This window comes from Prionailurus viverrinus, chromosome D3 (genome assembly GCF_022837055.1).
Source record: "Prionailurus viverrinus isolate Anna chromosome D3, UM_Priviv_1.0, whole genome shotgun sequence".
Lineage (NCBI taxonomy): Eukaryota > Metazoa > Chordata > Mammalia > Carnivora > Felidae > Prionailurus > Prionailurus viverrinus.
The window spans coordinates 31648658-31668153 of NC_062572.1; the positions used below are offsets into that span (position 1 = coordinate 31648658).

At 43.4% G+C, this 19496-nt stretch overlaps 1 protein-coding gene across 1 annotated transcript in view; it reads right to left on the bottom strand.

Annotated features, from left to right (window-relative positions):
- LOC125148788 (small G protein signaling modulator 1-like) overlaps positions 1-19496 on the bottom strand; it is a 113066-nt gene that overhangs the window by 84800 nt on the left and 8770 nt on the right. The window contains 2 exon segments of the mRNA XM_047827054.1: positions 14971-15173; positions 18230-18302. Of these exon segments, the coding sequence (XP_047683010.1) occupies positions 14971-15093 (123 nt within the window). The 5' untranslated portion in view covers positions 15094-15173; positions 18230-18302.

Here is a 19496-nt window from a genome sequence, read left to right on the forward strand (position 1 = left end):
GGCTTTGGCTCCAGGGTAATGCAGAGCAGGGTTCTAGAGCCAGAACCCCAAGCCGTACCACTGACAATGTCCGTCGTGACCTTTGGCAAGGCATTTGCCATCTGTGTGTATCGATTTCGCTAGCTATAAGGGACATCCGTGTCATGTTTTATCCGTGTCATGGCAAGGGGACAATTAAACGAGCTCATCTGTATGAAGTGCTCAGTAAGTGCTGTTTAAAAAGTAAAAGACTCTTTATCCTCAAGAAAGCCTTCAGTTGAGCCCTTGTTTTTCCTGAGTGGAATGGACACTCCAAAATAGTCTTAGCAGCTACTGAGTTTTAATGGGTCTTAAGTACGGGCTTGGCAAATGTGGAGCTGAGAAAACGTGGAAGACTCGGCTCTCAGAGAGTGATGCTGGCCAAATCTGATGGCTTGAGGTTCTTAGAACACTAGAGCTGTCCACCCTCATCCACGTAGAAAGCAGAATGACACAGGGAGGAGGGGCGTGGTCAGGGGCAGAACTGGGACAAGGTCTCTGGGGTCCTCAGTTCCCATCCTGGGACCTGCGGCCAGGAACCGCAGGCCCACTGGGGTGACAAAAATGTCCTTTTCTACCTGCCAAATGGCAACAAACGCTACCGCCATTTCCCGGAGCCCCTCATGCGGTGACCTCAGGGGAGACGCAGCCACACTGCACAGGAGACATCACCCACACGGAAAGCCAGGGCCCCTCCTGCCACTCTCTTCTCATCGAACCAAGGTGCTGAAGCCCAAGCGCTGCACTGGCAAAAGCTCCCGGAAGCCGCACTGCCAGAGACCTGGGAAAAGCATCAAAACGCAGTGCGCACGGATGTGGCTGCATTATTCACAAGGAGCATTTCTGCCGTCTTAAGCCTGAAAACACGACACACGTGAACTGATCTGAGTCAACCCTAGAACCATCAGAAAGCCCCAAAATATCTGCACCCAGTATTCCTGCATTCAACTGGCAAGCATTTTTGGAACCCCTACTTGGCCAGGCCAGTGGGGAAGTGGGAAGAGTGGGGGGCTGTGCTTTCTAGCCCAAGAATTGAAAGCTCAGAAAACAAGTTTCCTCTCTTGCTTTGGTGTCCCCCACAGTTTTTGCCGGTCCTGCAGCCTGAGCAGTCCGCAACATGGATGAGTCCATGTTTCTTCCCTTGTGCCAAGTCCTCTCATGGCTCCCATCTCACTTCTGAGGGTCACAAGACCCTGTGACCTCGTCTCTCCTCCTCCTTCATTCTTGTTCACTCCACTCCAGGCTCCTTAGCCTCTTTCCTACTCACTGTTCCCCACTCAGGGCCTTTGCACATGCTGTTCCCTCTGTCAGGAACACCCTTCTTGCAGATGTCAGTACGGTCCCCTCCTTCCCTTTAGGTCTCAGTCCAAATGTCACCCAACCCTGACCACCGCCTCTGGAGAGCCCTTCTCACACCTCTCTACCCACTTTCCAGCTTTATTTTCCTCACAGTACTTGGGACTTCTAATAGCAGACACTGCCTTTTTTTTTTTTTTTTTTTAAATACATTGAAGGTTTGTGGCAATCCTGCATTGAGCAAGTCTATATCAGCACATTTTCCCAACAGCAATTGCTCACTTTGTGTCCCTGGGTCACATTTTGGTAATTCTCACAATATTTCAAACCTTTTCATTATTATTATATTTGTTGCGGTGATCTGTGATCAATGATTATGACTCACTGAAATCTCAGATGATGGTTAGCATTTTTTCACAGGAAGGTGTTTTGTAGGGAAGCCTGCACCTCTCACTCCCTTTTAAGAAATTTATATAACAGGGGCAACTGGATGGCTCAGTAGGTTAAGCGTCTGACTCTTGATTTTGGCTCAGGTCAGGATCTCATGGCTTGTAAGTTCGAGCCCCACGTCAGGCTCTGTGCTGACAGCGCTGAGCCTGCTTGGGATTCTTACTCTCTCTCTCTCTCTCTCTCTCTCAGCCCTTCCCCTGCTCGTGCTGTCTCTCTCAAAATAAATTAAAAAACTTAAAAAAATTATCAAAAAACTTGAAAAATTTACACATTATATACAATAAAATAAAAATAAAGTTAACATAATTATACGACATAACATAGTATTAAAATTTTTTTAATGTCTATTTTTGAGAGAGAGAGAGACAGAGCATGAGTGGGGGAGGGGCATGGAGACAGAGGGACACACAGAATCTGAAACAGGTTCTAGGCTCTGAGCTGTCAGCACAGAACCTGATGTGGGGCTCGAACCCACCAACCGCGAGATCATGACCCGAGCCGAAGTCGGACGCTTAACCGACTGAGCCACCCAGGTGCCCCTTAAGATGCATACATTGTTTTTTAGACATAATGCTACAGCATAGTGTAAACATAACTTTTTAAAAAAGTGTTTATTTACTTATTTTGAAAGAGACAGAGAGAGGGAAAGCACAAGGGAGGGGCAGAGAGAGAGAGAGAATCCCAAGTAGGCTCCACACCATCAGCGCAGAGCCTGACCACAGGCTCAGATCCCATGAACCACAAGATTGTGACCTGAGCCGAAATCAAGAGTCGTATGCTCAACCAACTGAACCACCAGGCGCCCCTAAACATAACTTTTATATGCACTGGAAAACCAAAAAATTCCTTTTGACTTGATTTATCACAGTATTTGCTCTCTTGCAGTGGCCTGGAACCAAACCTGCAATGTCTCCGAGATGTGCCTGCGTATATTTAAAATAGGTTTATCTATCTGTCCCCCAACTACATTCTATGCTTGAGAGCATGTGAACAGGGATGCTGCTTTGTTCCTTCTTTACAGTTCCTAAGCTATACCTGGTACATAGTAGATGTTCAGTAAATATTTGTGGAAGAAAGGAAGGAAGGAATAGAGGGAGGGAGATAGAGAGGGAGTAGAGAAGAAGGTAGGAAGGAAGGAAAGGAAGAAGTTTTCTTCTAAGAAATGGCAGAAAGGGTCAATCCTGGCCCCTACTATCAGCTGAAACTTTCTGAAGTTCAAGTCTAAGCAAGACCCTCCTTGCTCTGAAGTCTTCCATAGCTCCCCACTACCTGACAGAGCAAAGGCTGCAGCCTGGCATTCACAGCCCCAAAGTAAGCTGTAACTAATGACTTTCCTGCCTCATCTATCTGCCCCCACCCCCACACCTGACCCCAAGCCATGTTTCCAGGGTCTCTGATGAACCTCCATGAGGCCACTCTTCAGAGCCTGAGAAAGCAGGATTTGAATCCTAGCTCCTCCACGGACAGGCTGTGTGACCTTAACGTGAGCTGCTTAACATCTCTGTGCCTCCAGCTCCTCCTCTATCGAGTGGAGGAAATAATTATCCTCCCTCTCAGGGCTGTCATGAAGAGCAAAAGAAGGAACGCTTGGCATGCACTCAGCACAGTGCCTAGCACAGAGGTTTCTTAACCTCCACAGCAGTGCCGTTCCGGGCTGCACACTTCTCTGTGGTGGGGGCTGTCCTCGGCATTGCAGGAAGTTGAACAGCATCCCTGGACTCTACCCACTCAATGCCAGCAGCACTCTCATTTCTCACCATGAGAAATATCCCCAGACGTTGCCAAACGTCCCCCTGGAGTAGGGCTGCCAGATTTAGCAATGCATACTGACACTCCAAAAGTACTTGCTGTTTATCTAGAATGTGAATTTAACTGTGTGACCTCTATGTTACCTGGCAACCCTACCCGGGGGGCAACATTGCCACCCCTTGTTCATGAAGTGCCACTGGGTTAGACTGGAAGCACCATGGGGTTGACTCTCTTTCCTCCTGTCTTCTTAGCATGGGATGCCCTCCTCCCCCCATCCCATCACCCCACACCCAGGGGCTGGGAGGTGCATCTCCCCAAACACACCCAGCTCAGTGGCAGTGACAAAGGCTCCAGTTTGCAGAGGTACACGTGGCCTGCCCTCTAGCACTCCCCTCATCCCCACTCCCCCTCCAGGGGGTCGGCCCTCAAGCACCTGCCTTCCTTCCAATTAAGAGTCCTGCCAGGCCCAGCTCAAGGCAAGAAAACAAGGCGGTTAGTCACTTGGCTTCCCTGACCAATTTGTGTCATGGGCAGGCTCCTTTAATGGCAGTCGTCATGGCAACGAGAAGCCAGTCCCTGCTGCTCTGGGAACCAAAACAAAATTAAGGGGTGGAGGCGGAGAGAGGAAAGGAGGGGAGGGCAAAGCGGGCCTGGCAGGAGCCAGGATGAGAGCGGGCTGGATCTCAACTGGAAGAAATCATGCTGAGGCCACCCTGTCCCCAGCTTTCCCTGGGCGACACTGGGGAGACAGACAAGATTAGATACCTGCTCAGAAGCAGCTCAGGCTAACATGGTGGCTGTTTGCCCATGGCTCATTCTGATAGGTGAGTAATTTTCCTCCTCATGGATAAACCCCCCAGCCCCTCGTGAAGGGAAAGACAGATGCTTGCCTGAGACTGCACAATTTACAAGCAATCAATTTTAGCTCCACCCTCTCCTTGCGCATAGCTCATGTCCTCCCCACTCCTTTCCTCGTGCTTTTAGGACAGGACCACATGCTCTGCCCCTCTGCCTTTGCCACCATTCTCCTTTTCTCTGTACTCCAGCCACTTCCGAGCCCTCTGTCTTCCTCAAGTTCATCGTGGTCCCTCCAGCCACAAAGTCCTTGTAGACGCAGCTCCCTCGGCCAGGAACGGTGTTCCTCTCTTTCCACCTCCTCCCTTTACCTAAAAGGGTTTATAGGTGCTTCACATATCTTCTCAAACATCACTACCTCCAGAAAACCTTCATGGGCCACCTACATGAGGTTACTTCACCCTGTTACACATTCTTGTGGGGCCAAGTGCCTCTCCTTCACACTGTGGTGCAAAGCCTGTAATGATCCTTTTAGTCACACTCAGAAGGTCTATCAGGGTGTGTCTACCATACTGGGATGTCAGCCTCAAGGGGGCAGGACTATCTTGTTCACTGCTGTGTCCGCAGAGCCCAGCCTGGTGTCTGGCACACAGATGCCCCTCCGTAAATACACGCACCAGAATTTGAACCACCAGAATTTCGAACCTCACCCAGAGCTCCTTCTTCACCTGTTTCACGGTGCTAGGTCATACTGGCTCCCCAGATCAGCACTCGACAGAGCTTCCAGCCCCACAGCCTCTGCTGACCTTTGTGGCTTCAGTGGCTTATCCCAAGCTTGCACACCTTGCCTAAAGAAACTCATTGTTGGGGCGCCTGGGGGCCTCAGTCAGTTGAGCATCTGGCTTCGGCTCAGGTCATGATCTCACAGTTTCTGGGTTTGAGCCCCGCATCGGGACTCTGTGCTGACAGCTTAGAGCCTGGAGCCTGCTTCGAATTCTGGGTCTCCCTCTCTCTCTGCTCCTCCCCCACTCATGCTCTGTCTCTCTTTCTCCTTCAAAAATAAAGAAAAACATTAAAAATATTTTTTTAAATAGAAAAAATAAAAAGCAACTGACTGTTAAGCCAACAGTTCCAGAAAGAAGGGTGGGAGGTGTCTCTGGGCAAGGCTGTGACAGGCAGGGATGTGGCTCCTCTGAACCCAGAAAATGGGGAGAAGGAGGAGTTGACTTGACTCCCGGATTTCTAGGCAAAGAGCTTCCCTATGCCACTCCACTGGAGCCTGGCTCTCTGATACTGGGGGGAGATGCTCCCCAAAGAGGTGGGCAGAGAAAGGGAAGGAGAGAGGAAGTCGGCTTTGGTGGGACAAGGGCTTGCCCTTTGTCCACTGGGCAGAGTGGCGCAACTCCACTACCAGGTCTGAGCAAAGGGGGATCCCACAGCGTTTTGAATCCCAGCTCAGTGCTCAGGGAGCACAGGGGACCGTGCAGCAAGGCAAGCCGGCCCCCCAGGCTATTCCGTGAGGACGGCCTAAACAGTGAGTTTTGAGACACCTCGTGTTGGCAGGAGAGACTGGGGTGTCGCCATTTCTCCCCCCATGACCAACATCGTGGGGCTTCAATGAATGGACAGTGAGCCTCAGTGGAGGCAGGCCCATTAAACCAAACCCTGCCTCTCTGTGCCCGGTAACTGCTTCTCTGTGGGAGTGAGACTGACACTGATGGGACCAGACAGCCCCTCCCCTAGACCAGCACAGCCACCAGTCCCAGGCACCAACAGACAACTCTCCTCTGGTTTTGTATCTTAGTTTGTTTGTTTGTTTTCATTTGAATTATTGTTCTTTTTATCTTTTCTTTTCTTTTTTAATGTTTATTTCTGTATTTTGAGAGAGAGTGAGTGATCAAGCAGGAGAGGTACAGAGAGAGGGAGAGAGAGAGAGAGAATCCGAGCAGGATCCATGCTCACGGCAGAACCTGATGGGGGTTTCGAACCCACCAACAGCGAGAACATGACCTGAACCAAATTCAAGAGTTGGACGCTTCATCTACTGAGCCACCCAGGTGCCCATCTTTTCTTTCCTTTGCTTTCCCTCTCTTCTCTTTTCCCTTTTTTCTCTATCTACTCTCCTCTCTCCTCTTCTCCCTTTGGAATCAGCCTAGTAGTCTCAAGTTGACTTTGGGTCAAAGCTAATTATCTATCTATATCTATATCTATATCTATATCTATATCTATATCTATATTTTTTTCCTTTGTTCCTCTGTTCTGATTCTTTGTTTGTTTCTTTGATCGGGCATTTTCTCTATACTTTTCCAGATCTCCTTCTTCATTTTCCTCCCTCTCTTTCTGGATTAAGCCCTATAGCTCCTTTGAGTCACTGCCTGGTCTTTTTTCCCACTCCTGTCATTTCTCTCTTTGTTTGGGCTAAGGATTCTTCACCACCCTCTTCTCCTTTTTTCCAGGATTACTTCAACAAACAAATCAAAGCACACCTGGTGGAAGGCCCAAACCACCACTCCAAGTAGCGAGAAAAGCAGCCAAAGGCGCACCAAAAGAGTGCACACAACACACTCCCAAAACATTTGTTCAACTGCCAGGCCCTGGACTGTGTAGGACCCCTTTTTAATACAGTAGTACTCGCAGGTGTGGGACACAGAACAAGCTATTAAAACACATAAAGGGCAGGAATCTAGCCAAAACAACGAAATCGAAGAATTCTCCTCAAAAAAAATTCCAGGAAGAAAGGACAGCCAGAGAACTGCACAAAAGAGACAGAAACAATATATCTGAGCACGTTTTTGGAAGAACACTCATAAGACGCATAGCGGGGCTGGAAACCAAGCATAGAAGACAGCAGACAATCTACTGCTTCAGAGATCAAGGACCTAAGGAATCGTCATGATGAATGCTGAAAATGAAATGTTGTAAACGAGTTACAAAACAAACTGGATGCAGTGACAGCAAGGATGGGAGAAGCAGAAGAGAGAATCGGTGAAATAGAAGATACAATTGTGGACAAAGATGAAGCAGAGAAAGGAACGAAAGGAAATTACTAGACCACGAGGCAGGTACTAGACATCTAATTGATTCGGTGAGATGAAATAATAGCCACATCATAGGAGTCCCAGAAGAAGAAGAGTGAGAGAAAGGGGCAGAAGTTTTATTTGAACAACTTATAGCTGAGAACTTCCCTCATCTGGGGAAGGAAACCGGCATCCAAGTCCTGGCGGCACAGAGAATTCCCTTCAAAATCAACAAAACCAGGTCAACGCCATGACATGTCATAGCGAAACCAGAAAAATACAAAGATAAAGAGCGAATTCTGAAAGCAGCTAGGGACAAACGGGTCTTAATCTACAAGGGAAGACACATAAGGGTAGCAGCAGACCTGTCCAAAGAAACTTGGCAGGGCAGAAGGGAGGGGTGGGAAACAGTCAATGCCCCAATCAAAAGACACAGGGAATCAGAATGGATAAAACACAAAACAAAACCAAAGAACAAGATCCATCTATATGCTGTCAACAAGACACTGATTTTACACCCCAGGACACCTCCAGATTCAAAGTGAAGGTATGGGGAACCAACTATCATGCTACTAGAAGTCAAAAGAAAGCTGGAGTCGCCATACTTCCACCAGACAGACTAGATTTTAAACCAAAGACTGTAGTAACAGATTCAGAAGGGCGTTTTATCATAATTAAGGGGTCTATCCATCAAGAGGAGCTAACAATTGCAAATGTTTATGCCCCCAGAGTGAAACGCCCACATATATGAATCGATTAATCACAAACATGAATAAATGTATACATACAAATACCATGATTGTAGACGACTTTAAGACTCCACGCATGGCAACAGGCGGATCATCAAGGCAGAAAATCAGTAAGGAAACACAGATCCAATGTGTCACTGGACCAGATGTATTCAGATATACATACATATATATTGGCCTTTATATATACATTTATACACATAGATATCGATACAGATGTATTGAGATCTTCTCATTTAACAGCAGTAGAATGCACATTCTTCTTAAGTGCACATAGAACATTCTCCAATATCAATGACATCCTGGGTCACAAAAACAGCCCTCCACAAATATAAAAGGACTGAGATCATACCATGCATATTTTCAGATCACAACGCTCAGACACTTGGAATCAACCACAAGAACAAAAACTGGAAAGCCTCCAAATGCATGGAGGTTACAGAGCTTCCTACTCAAGAAAGAATGGGTCCACCAGGCGACTAAGGAAGAAATTAAAAACCATATGGAAGCAAATGAAAATGAAAACACGCAATCCAAACCCTTTGGGATGCAGCAAAGGCAGTCCTTAGAGGAAAATACACTGCAATCCAGGCCTATCTCCAGAAGCAAGGATGGTCCCAAATACAGAAACTAACTTCACTCCTAAACGAACTAGAAACACAGCAGCAAAGAAAGCCCAATGTCAGCAGAAGAAGAGAAACAAGAAACAGTAGAGCAGAAATAAATCCTATAGAATCCAAAAACAAGGTTGCACACATCAATGAATCTAAGAGATGTTTTTTTTTAATAAACAAAATTGATAACCCCCTAGCCACACTTCTCAAAAAGAAGAAAGAGAGGCCCAAACAGATAAAATCACAAATGAAAGACGAGAGATCACAACCAACAGCACAGAAACACAACAAGAATCCGAGGATACTATGAAAAAGTATATGCCAACAACCTGGACAACCTGGAAGACATGGACAAATTCCTAGACACCCACACACTACCAAAAGCCAAACGGGAAGAAATAGAAAACGTGAACAGACCCATAACCCGTGAAGACATTCAATCAGTTATTAAAAATCTCCCAAAAGATAAGAGTCCTGGGCACGATGGCTTCCCAGGGGAATCCTACCAGACATTAAAGGAGAGTTAATCCTTCTTCTTCTTCTCAACAAGATACTAACAAATGTAATGCAATGGTATATTAAGAGAATGATTCGCCAGGATCAAGTGCGATTCATTCCTGGGCGGCAGGGCTGGTTCAATATTCACAAATCAATCAACATGACACCTCCCATGAAGAGAAGAAAGGATAACAACCATATGATCCTGTCAATAGATGCAGAAAAAGCATTTGACAAAATACAGCACTCTTTCTTAATACAACCCTCAAGAAAATCAGATAGAAGGAATAGACCTTTGAACCATAAAAGCCACATATGAATGGCCCACAGTAAATAGTCTCCTCCATGGAGAAACACTGAGAGCTTTTCCCCTGAGATCAGGAACATGAAGGGATTTCTACTCTCACCACTGTTGTTTAACATAATGTTGGAAGTCCTGGCCTTAGACATCACACAACAAAATGAAATAAAAGGCACCCAAGTTGGCAAAGAAGAGGTCAAACTTTCACAGTTTGCAGATGACACGATACTCTATGTGGACATCCTGAAAGCCTCCACCAAAAAACTGCTAGAACTGACACACGCATTCAGCAAAGCTACAGGATAAAACATCAATGCACCCAATCGGTTGCATGTCTATACACCAATCATGAAGCGTTAGAAAGAGAGATCAAGGAATCAATCCCATTTACCACTGCACCAAACCATAAAATACCTAGCATTAAACCTAACCAAAGAGGTAAAAGATCTGTATGCTGAAAACTATAGACAACTTATGAAAGAAACTGAAGAAGACACAAAGAACCCGGAAAATATTCCATGCTCATGGGTTGCAAGAACAAACATTGTTAAAATGTCAATACTACCCAAAGCAATCTGTACATTCAATGCAATCCCAATCAAAATAACAGCAGCATTCTTCACAGAACTGGAACAAACAATCCTAAACTTTGGAGAGAACCACAAAAGACCCAGAACAACCAAAGTAAGGTTGAGAAAGGAAACCAGAGTGGGGGAGGCATCACAATCCCAGACTTTAGCCTGTACTACAAAGCTGGACTCCTCAAACGCACGGTATTAGCTCCAAACAAGCACAGAGGCCAATGGAGTAGAATACAGAACCCAGAAATGGGCCCACACATGTGTGGCCAACTAAGCTCCAACAAAGCAGGAAAGAGTAGCCAATGCAAAAAAGACAGCCTCTTTAGCTAATGGTGCTGGGAGAACTGGACAGCCACATGCACAAGAGTGAAGCTGGACCACTTTCTTACACCTTACACAAACATAAACTCCAATGCATGAAAAAGCTAACCGTGAGACAGGAAACCATCAAAATCCTAGAGGAGAAAACAGGCAACGACCTCTCTGACCTCGGCTGCAGCAATTACTTACTTGACATGTCTCCAAAGGCAAGGGAAATAAAAGCAGAAGTGAACTTTTGGGACCTCATCAAGATACAAAGCTGCCACACAGCAAAGGCAACAATCAACAAACCTTAAAGGCAACCGACGGAATGGGAGAAGATATGTATTCACAAATGGCATATCACATAAAGGGTTAGGATAAAAAAGTCTATAAAGAACTTGCCAAACTCAACACCCGAAAACCAAGTAAGCGAAGAAAGGGGCAGAGGGGGCGCCTGGGTGGCGCAGTCGGTTAAGCGTCCGACTTCAGCCAGGTCACGATCTCGCGGTCCGTGAGTTCGAGCCCCGCGTCAGGCTCTGGGCTGATGGCTCGGAGCCTGGAGCCTGTTCCCGATTCTGTGTCTCCCTCTCTCTCTGCCCCTCCCCCGTTCATGCTCTGTCTCTCTCTGTCCCAAAAAAATAAATAAACGTTGAAAAAAAAAAAAAAGAAAGGGGCAGAGGACGTGAATAGACACTTTTCCAAAGGAGACATCCAGATGGCCAACGGACACATGCAAAGATGCTCAACATCATGCGTCATCCAGGAAATACAAATCAAACCCCACTGGGATACCACCTCAATCGGTCAGAGTGCGGTGGTGAAATTCACAACTCCGGAAATAACAGATGTTGGCGAGGATGTGGCGAAACGGGAACCCTCTTGCACTGTTGGTGGCAATGCAAACTGGTGCGGCCGCTCTGGAAGACAGTGTGGAGGTTCCTCAAAAAATTAAAAATAGAATTACCCTACAACCCAGCAACAGCACTATTAGGCATTTATCCAAAGGATACAGGAGTGCTGATTTGTAGGGCCACATGTACCCCAGAGTTGATAGCAGTTCTACCAACAATCGCCAAATTATGGAAAGAGCCCAAATGTCCATCAACTGATGAATGGCTAAAGAAGAGGTGGTTTCTATATACGATGGAATACTACGACTCGGCCATGAAAAAGAATGGAATCCTGCCATTTGCAACACTGAGGAAACAACTGCAAGGTATGATGCGAAGTGAAATAGGTCAGTCAAGAGAAAGATATTGTATGTTTTCACTCATAGGTGGAATTTGAAAACTTCACACAAGACCATAGGGGAAGGGAAAGAAAAAATAGTTACAAATACCTAGAGGAGGCAAACCATACGAGGCTCTTAAAAGACAGAGAACAAGCTGAGGGTTGATGGGGGTGGGGAGTCAAGGGGGTGGAAAAAAGGGATGGTGGGCATTGAGGAGGGCACATGTTGGAAGGAGCCCTGGGGTTATCCGGAAGTGATGAATCACGGGAATCTACTCCCGAAGCCAAGACTACACTGTACACACTATATATTCCCTACCTGGACACTGAATTGTAAACTAATAAAAATAAAGAATAAATAAAGAATAATAATGAAAACAGGGGAGGGGCGCCTGGGTGGTTCAGTCAGTTAAGTCTCCAACTTTGGCTCACGTCATGAGCTCTTGGTTCATGAGTTCGAGCCCCGCATCAGGCCCTCTGCTGTCGGCACAGAGCCTGCTTTGGATCCTCTGTCCCCCTCTCCCTACTCCTCCCCTTCTCCCTCACGTTCTCTCTCTCAAAAATAAACACTAAAAATATTTTTAAAGAGTAAAAATAATACAATCACAAAAGCAGGGGAAGAAAACATGAGATTCAAGATTTCACGTCTATATTCCAACATTAGTTTTAAGGGTGCAAACTATACGTTTACTAATATAGACAAATATTCATTTCTGTAATTAATGGCATTAAGAGTCATAAAAAGTTTTAACTGTGAAACACTAATTCAGGATTTTATAAGAATACTGCTTTTTATTTTTTAAAAAAAAATTTTTTTTTCAACGTTTATTTATTTTTGGGACACAGAGAGACAGAGCATGAACGGGGGAGGGTCAGAGAGAGAGGGAGACACAGAATCTGAAACAGGCTCCAGGCTCTGAGCCATCAGCCCAGAGCCTGACGCGGGGCTCAAACTCATGGAGCGCAAGATCGTGACCTGGCTGAAGTCGGACGCTTAACCGACTGCGCCACCCAGGCGCCCCAAGAATACTGCTTTTTAAAAATTAATCTTGGGACGCCTGGGTGGCTCAGTCAGTTGAGCGTCCAACTCTTAGTTTCAGCTCGAGTCATGGTCCCAAGGCCGTGGGATCAAGCCCTGCGTCATGTCCACACGAAGCATGGAGTCGGCTTGCAATTCATATGCTCCCTCACTCTCTCTCAAGAATCAACATTTAAAAAAATAGTAAAACAAATAAAAAAATTAATCTTAAGGGACACGATTTAAAGTATAGAAGAGAAATACAGGATTACAGAATTTTGAGCCATTTTCCACTACTACCACGATGTCTAAGAAAAATATAAAAACCAATTTTTAAACTTCATATAGTTTTATTATTCTACTGGGAACAGCATTGAAGAGCTCTAATTTCCTATCTACACCATATAGAAAGGTAGTTAAGGACCCGAGAAGGAATCTAGCATTAAGCAACTAATATATTTATGATCATCCAATTTGAAGATTTTAAAGTCTTCAAATACATGTGTCATTATCAAGCAGGACTGAACATTCCCAGGAGAAAAGAAGAAAGGAACTAAAAAAAAAAAAATCAACTCACCCGTCTTTCTCAGTTTTAGACATGAAAGAATTTACATGCTAAATCGAACAACTATGAATACTAAAGTTTCCCCTGTATAATATAAAATGTACCTTGGGGTGCCCGGGGGACTCAGTCGGCTAAGCATCTGACTTTGGCTCAGGTCATGATCGCATGGTTCCTGAGCTTGAGCCCCACGTGTCAGGCTCTGTGCTGACAGCTCAGAGCCTGAAGCCTGCTTCAGATTCTGTGTCTCCCTCTCTCTCTCTGCCCTTCCCCCGCTCATGCTCCATCTCTCTCAAAAATAAATAAATATGGTTTTAAAAATGTATCTATTGTCGGAAATCTTCAAAGAAGTAAAAATCATCTCCTACAAAGAATTTGGCATACTCTCTTGGCAACCTTTCCTGCCTTATGATTCTGTCATGACAAAGAGTTCATATTAGACAAAAATTTATACATTTTGAGTTCATTCATTTGGTATGTGTGTATGTGTCTATTCTATGCAGATTCTATTAAAAAAAAGAGTGGCACCTGGGTGGCTCAGCTGGTTAAGCGTCCAGCTTGATTTTGGCTCAGGTTATTCAAGCTCTGTGTCAGGTTTGACACTGACAGCACAGAGGCTGCTTAGGATTCTCTGTCTCTGTCTCTCTCTCTCTCTCTCAAAATACATAAACAGTTGAACACTTTAAAAAAAGGTAAATCAGAATGCAGAAAACATATTTTATATATTTTTTCTTTCAGAGTGTGGAAGCTTAAGTGGCACCTGGGTGGCTCAGGCAGTTAGGCATCTCGATTTGGGCTCAGGTCGTCATCTCGCAAGCCGGTTTGTGAGTCTGAGCTATGCGTCGAGCTCTGTGCTGACAATGAAGAGCCTGTTTGGGATTCTCTCTGTCTCCCCCCTCTCTCCCTGTCCCTACCCTGCTTGCTCTCTCTCTCAAAATAAATAAATAAGCTCAAAAACAAAAAACAAATTCAGTGTTGCAGCTTCAAATTTAGTTTTTCATTTCACGGATAAAGAACCTTATTTACATCACCAGAAATTTTATTTAATGAAAAGAATAAATGTTTCTTTCCCGTCTTTCTCCTCAAAAAGACCTAAAATATACCAAGATTATACCACACAGTAAGTAACCTTAGAAACCCCAAGAAAGACAATAGCCAAAAATTGAAAATTCGCCATCAATCTGGTATGGCCTAAACAGATTTCACTTTGCATTCCTTAGAAACACAGGTTTTGCTAAACTAAATACAGGATATCACCTTTATTAAACTGAAACGTAAGGGCAAAAATTTCTTCCAGTTCTTCACAGAAATCAGCTGTAAGTCATTCAGAGGAATCTAAGCATTTTTTTTTATTACCTGGCTTTTTTTTTTCTTAATTTGCACTTAAAATATTTTCTCCCACATTTTATAATTTAAAGAACATCTGCTCTGCCTTAATCCCACTATTGCTGCTGTGATTTGATGATACTCTCTCAACTCTTCATACTTTTAAGTTCATCTCGCCCCTCTAAAATGAATTCTTCCCCTTCACCCCCCCCCCATCTTCACATGCATCTAGCTATTCTTTCCAGCTGCCTTCTCCTTCTTTGCTCCCATAAAGGCATCCCCGAGAATTGTCTACTCCCACCAAACTTTATAAATTTCAATCCTGTACCTTCCTCTCTGTGGTCATTACACTGACTTCTGTTATGATCTTGAGGACTTCCATTTCTTCCTAAGATCCTTTTCATCATTATAAGGAGCAAGAGGATGGTATGGGGTGGGGGGAGCATACAACAAAACAACTTACCTTTGCAAGACCAAGGACAGCTAACGTCTTGAGAGAAGGTTTCAGAAGAGATTTAGATGATGGTAAAACAGGAAGAGGATCGCCATAAACTCTGGCTGGTGGTTTGGAAAGAGTTTCAGCCATATCTTTATTTTCAGAATCAGGACTGTTGTCCTCAGTTAAGGTTCCACCTTCTGGTTTCACAGTGCCACGTTTTGCTCTCACTTAGTAGAAAACAAAGTAAAGAGGACATGAAAATATCTGTCACTTCAAATTGGTGAATAACACGAGAATGGACAAGAATCAGTGAATAATACAAGTCTCCCAATAACTTAAACTTTTTCATGAATTGCCAAGAAGAATGCAGTAGCTTTGCTACGCGTGGTTTCGGGACATTCTAGAAAAGAATTAACAGCTTTAAGGATTACGAGAATCCAATTCAATAAAATCATTGTAATATTCACCATTACAAAATGAGCACCCTCACACAAGGAACACACGCTTTGGAATCTTTCAAATGTAGACTCAAATCTCAGTTATGCCATTTACTATTTATTACCAGTCTCCATTTTCTCATGTGGTGAGCAACACAAGAGATCTCATAGGTAGTCTCAAAATGTTACTCGCCGTACCTGTAACTGATTAATATCAGGTAAATACTTTACCAAAGTAGCCTCAGATACACCTTGAACCCTAGGTAATTGAAAGCATGTTGAAAACACTAACGCTAAGAAATTTAAATATGTTATCTTGTGAAATGTTTGCATGATTTATACTGGCATGAACTATCTCTTGTAAGAGAAAATGTACAAACTTACTCTTCAGTAGTATCTTATGTAGGTAAGTTGAAACTGCAAACAGTTTAAGTTGCTTCTGTTTCTCAAAACACTAAAGTCAAATATGACTGTTTAAATGTAGCTCCTTCTGGGACGCCTGGGTGGCTCAGTCAGTTACGTGACCAACTTTTGATTTCAGCTCAGGTCATGAACTCACGGTTAGTGGGGTTCAAGGCACACATCGGGCTCTGTGGTGACAGCGAGGAACCTGCTTGAGATCCCCTCCTTCCCTCTCTGTCTGCCCCTCCCTACGAGCACTTGCTCGTTCTCTCTGTCTCTCCCGCCCTTTCCAAGACAAATACAAACATTACAAAAACATTTAGCTCAGCTCCTTCCAACAAAGATGAAAAAAGAATAAGAAACCTTGTGGGGCAATGAGTCATGGATGAAAACCACACACAGACAGTAGAATTCTGTAACCAATATGTTGACAATGGAGTTGACAGAAAGTGATGTACTAACAGAACAGACCCTAAAGAAATGTTTTCTGCAAGGAAACATTAGGGTAGGGGTAAACGATTAAAAAAGAGCATGGTGGGGGGAACACGTAGGTGGCTCAGTCAGTTCAGCGTCCAACTTCAGCTCATGAGTCATGATCTCACGGTTTGTGGGTTTGAGCCCCACATTGAGCTCTGTGTTGACAGCTCGGAGCCTGGAGCCTGCTTTGGATTCTGTGTCTCCCTCTGTCTCTGTCCCTACCCTGCTTGCACTCTGTCTCTCTCTCGCTCCAAAATAAATAAACTTTGAAAACATCAAAAATACCTTAAAAAGCATGGGGGGAGAAGAAGAAAAACGGAAAAAAATAAGACATGACCAATCAATCAAGCATGAGTTTAAGACAAGGAACAAAAGGAAAAATGTGAGCAAAATAAGATAAGTGAAAACAACATACACTTCTTAAAGGTACATAAGTAGGATTAGGCATATACTATGAACAATAGTCTCTTTTAAACCTTTTAAAGATACATATAAAATCTAAACTTAAAACAGAGGCTTCGATTCACAGTATATCCCTAATAATACTGACTTGTATCACTCTACAGTTATCTGGTTATAAACACTGTAATAAAGAATTTTATTTTTTTCACTAAAAAAAATTGCTCAATTACTGGCATCTATCACTTCCTAAAAGCTATAAATTATTACTAGACTCACAACAGAAAAAGAAAGGTTCCTAACACATCAACTTTCACTATGGAGAAAGAATTGGAATGAGAATTCTAGGAAGAAATGTGAACCTTCAAAGGATGTATGTAATGGGACACGGATGGGGTTAACAAAACAAAGGCTGAGGAGTTTTTCTCTGCATTTCTAAGCTCACAATGGGAGGATACTAAAAACATACTGTCACCTTCTTTCTTATGTAACTCCTGATTTCCTCAATATAATTCATTTGCGTTGATACATATTAAACACTAAAACGGAATATAAACTGAAGCCTTACTTTTTAAATTCACATATTTAATTGTGATATATCATGCGTATTTCATTACTTTTCAAATTCCATTCTACGGAATTCCATTTCCCTACTCATTTATTCACATTCAAAAACTATGACATTGCTTCTTCCAAGCAAGACTTTATCCTAGGAGCTCCAGGAGTCAAACAAGTACGTTTCATAACCTCCAGTAGCTTATAATGATTTAGGGGCTTTGAAATGAATATTTAAATAAACATCAGATGTCTGAAACTTTAAATTTTAGAATCAGACACAAGGACTAGGAGGAGAAAGTTTTAAAAGCTAGAATAGGAAAGATTTCTGAAATTAGAAATTTGACAACTTGGCTATGAAGAGCCTCTGCTCATAGAGCTACTCTTTTCAGCAAAATACATATTCTTCAGGGAGATGCACAATTGTAACTTACTCTTCGTGGAGGTATTTCAAAAATACAGGGGAACACCTTTGTAAGGTAAATGTTGAGATATAATGGAAACATCTAAGTTTCTACATTTTCTAATGTTATTTCAGTCTAAATGTAGAACAAAGGATGGAGACAAAGGAAAATCCTGTGTCTCACCAAAATAAAACTTGCCCGGGGCCGGGGGCAACCTACAATAGATACTTGGATCCAATAAGATTTCATTTAGGCAAGAGTATTATCAGTCATGCTACTATCACAGTAAGAATCCTTATCCTTAACCCAATGTCATATTTCCTCCATTATGGGAAAGCTTTTCCCAATATAATGTCACAGTCATTATGTATTTTCCAGCCCATTCTTTGATCAGCCTCCACCTCTAGGATTTACCAGAGTAAAACAAAACAAAACAAAACAAAACCAAACATTCAACGCGTCATGTATCTGCAAAGTGGTTTGTTCTTGCTAACTTTCCATTACACACATAAAATGATGATACACAGGATACTGTTAAATTTTAAGAGTAAATAAGGGAGAAAACTAAATTCAGAGCAGGAAAGTGAGTTTCACAGGAGGGTACTTTACCTTGGTACCAAAATCGAAGTCTTGGCTAGCTGATGTAGACCATGAATCATCAAGACCAGGTTTGTCGGAAAGCCTTTAGAGCAAAAATATACAACAAAAACATGTTCATTTATTAAAAAACAAAATTTCAAAAATAAGGGAAATGTCAGCTGTTTACTCAACAAAGTTTCTTGGTATAATAAAAAGTTGGCCTCTGTCTTTTTCATTAAGTTTTATTTTAATTCCAGTAACAGTAACATCCAGTGTTACATTAATTTAAGTGGTACAATACAGTGATTCACCAACTCCATACTCACCCTCTGCTCATCATGACAAGGGCACTCCTTCATCCCCATAACCTCTTTCACCCCTCCCACCACTCACCTCCTCTCTGGGAACCATCTGGTTGGTCTGCAGTTAAGAGCCTATTTCTTGGTTTGTCTCGCCCTTTTTTTTCTCCCTTTGCTCATTTGTTGTTTCTTAGGTGCTACATGAGTAAAACCACATGGTATTTGTCTTTCCCTGACTTTGCTTACCCTACTACTCTCGGGCTTCAACCAGGTCATTGCAAAAGACAAGGTTTCGTTGTTTTATGGCTGAGTAATATCACAGTGTGTGTGTGTGTGTGTGTGTGTGTGTGTGTATGGATATACATATACACACACACATACATACATACATATAGGACTTCTTTTTTCACTCGTTTGTCAATGGATGCTTGTGCTGGCTATTGGAAATAATGCTGCAATAAACACAGGGGTGCGTGTGTCCCATGGAATTCATGTTTTTGTATTCTTTTGATTACTGGATCATAGGAGAGTTCTGTTTTTAATTTTTTGAGGAACCTCCATACTGTTTTCCACAGGGGCCGCACTCACTGCATTTCCACCAACAGTGCAAGAGGTCTCCTCTGTCTCCACATCCTCACAAACACTTGCTTCTTGTGTCTGGGAGTTTAGCCATTCTGACAGTGTGAACATGGTATCTCGTTGTAGTTTTGGGGAGCATCTTTTCAGGTGTCTGTTGACCATCTGTATGTTGTCTGTGGAAAATGTCTGGTTATGTCTTCTGCTCATTTTTAAACTGGGCTTTTTTGGAGGGGGGGATGTTGACTTGTATCAATTTTTTATACATTGTTAATATTAACCCTTTATTGGCTTTGCAAAACATTTGCAAATATGTTCTCCCATTCCAGAGGTTCCCTTTAGTTTTGACGGTTTCCTTCACTGTGCAAAAGCTTTGTAGTTTGATGTAGTCCCCATAGTTATTCTTGTTTTACGTCCTTTGG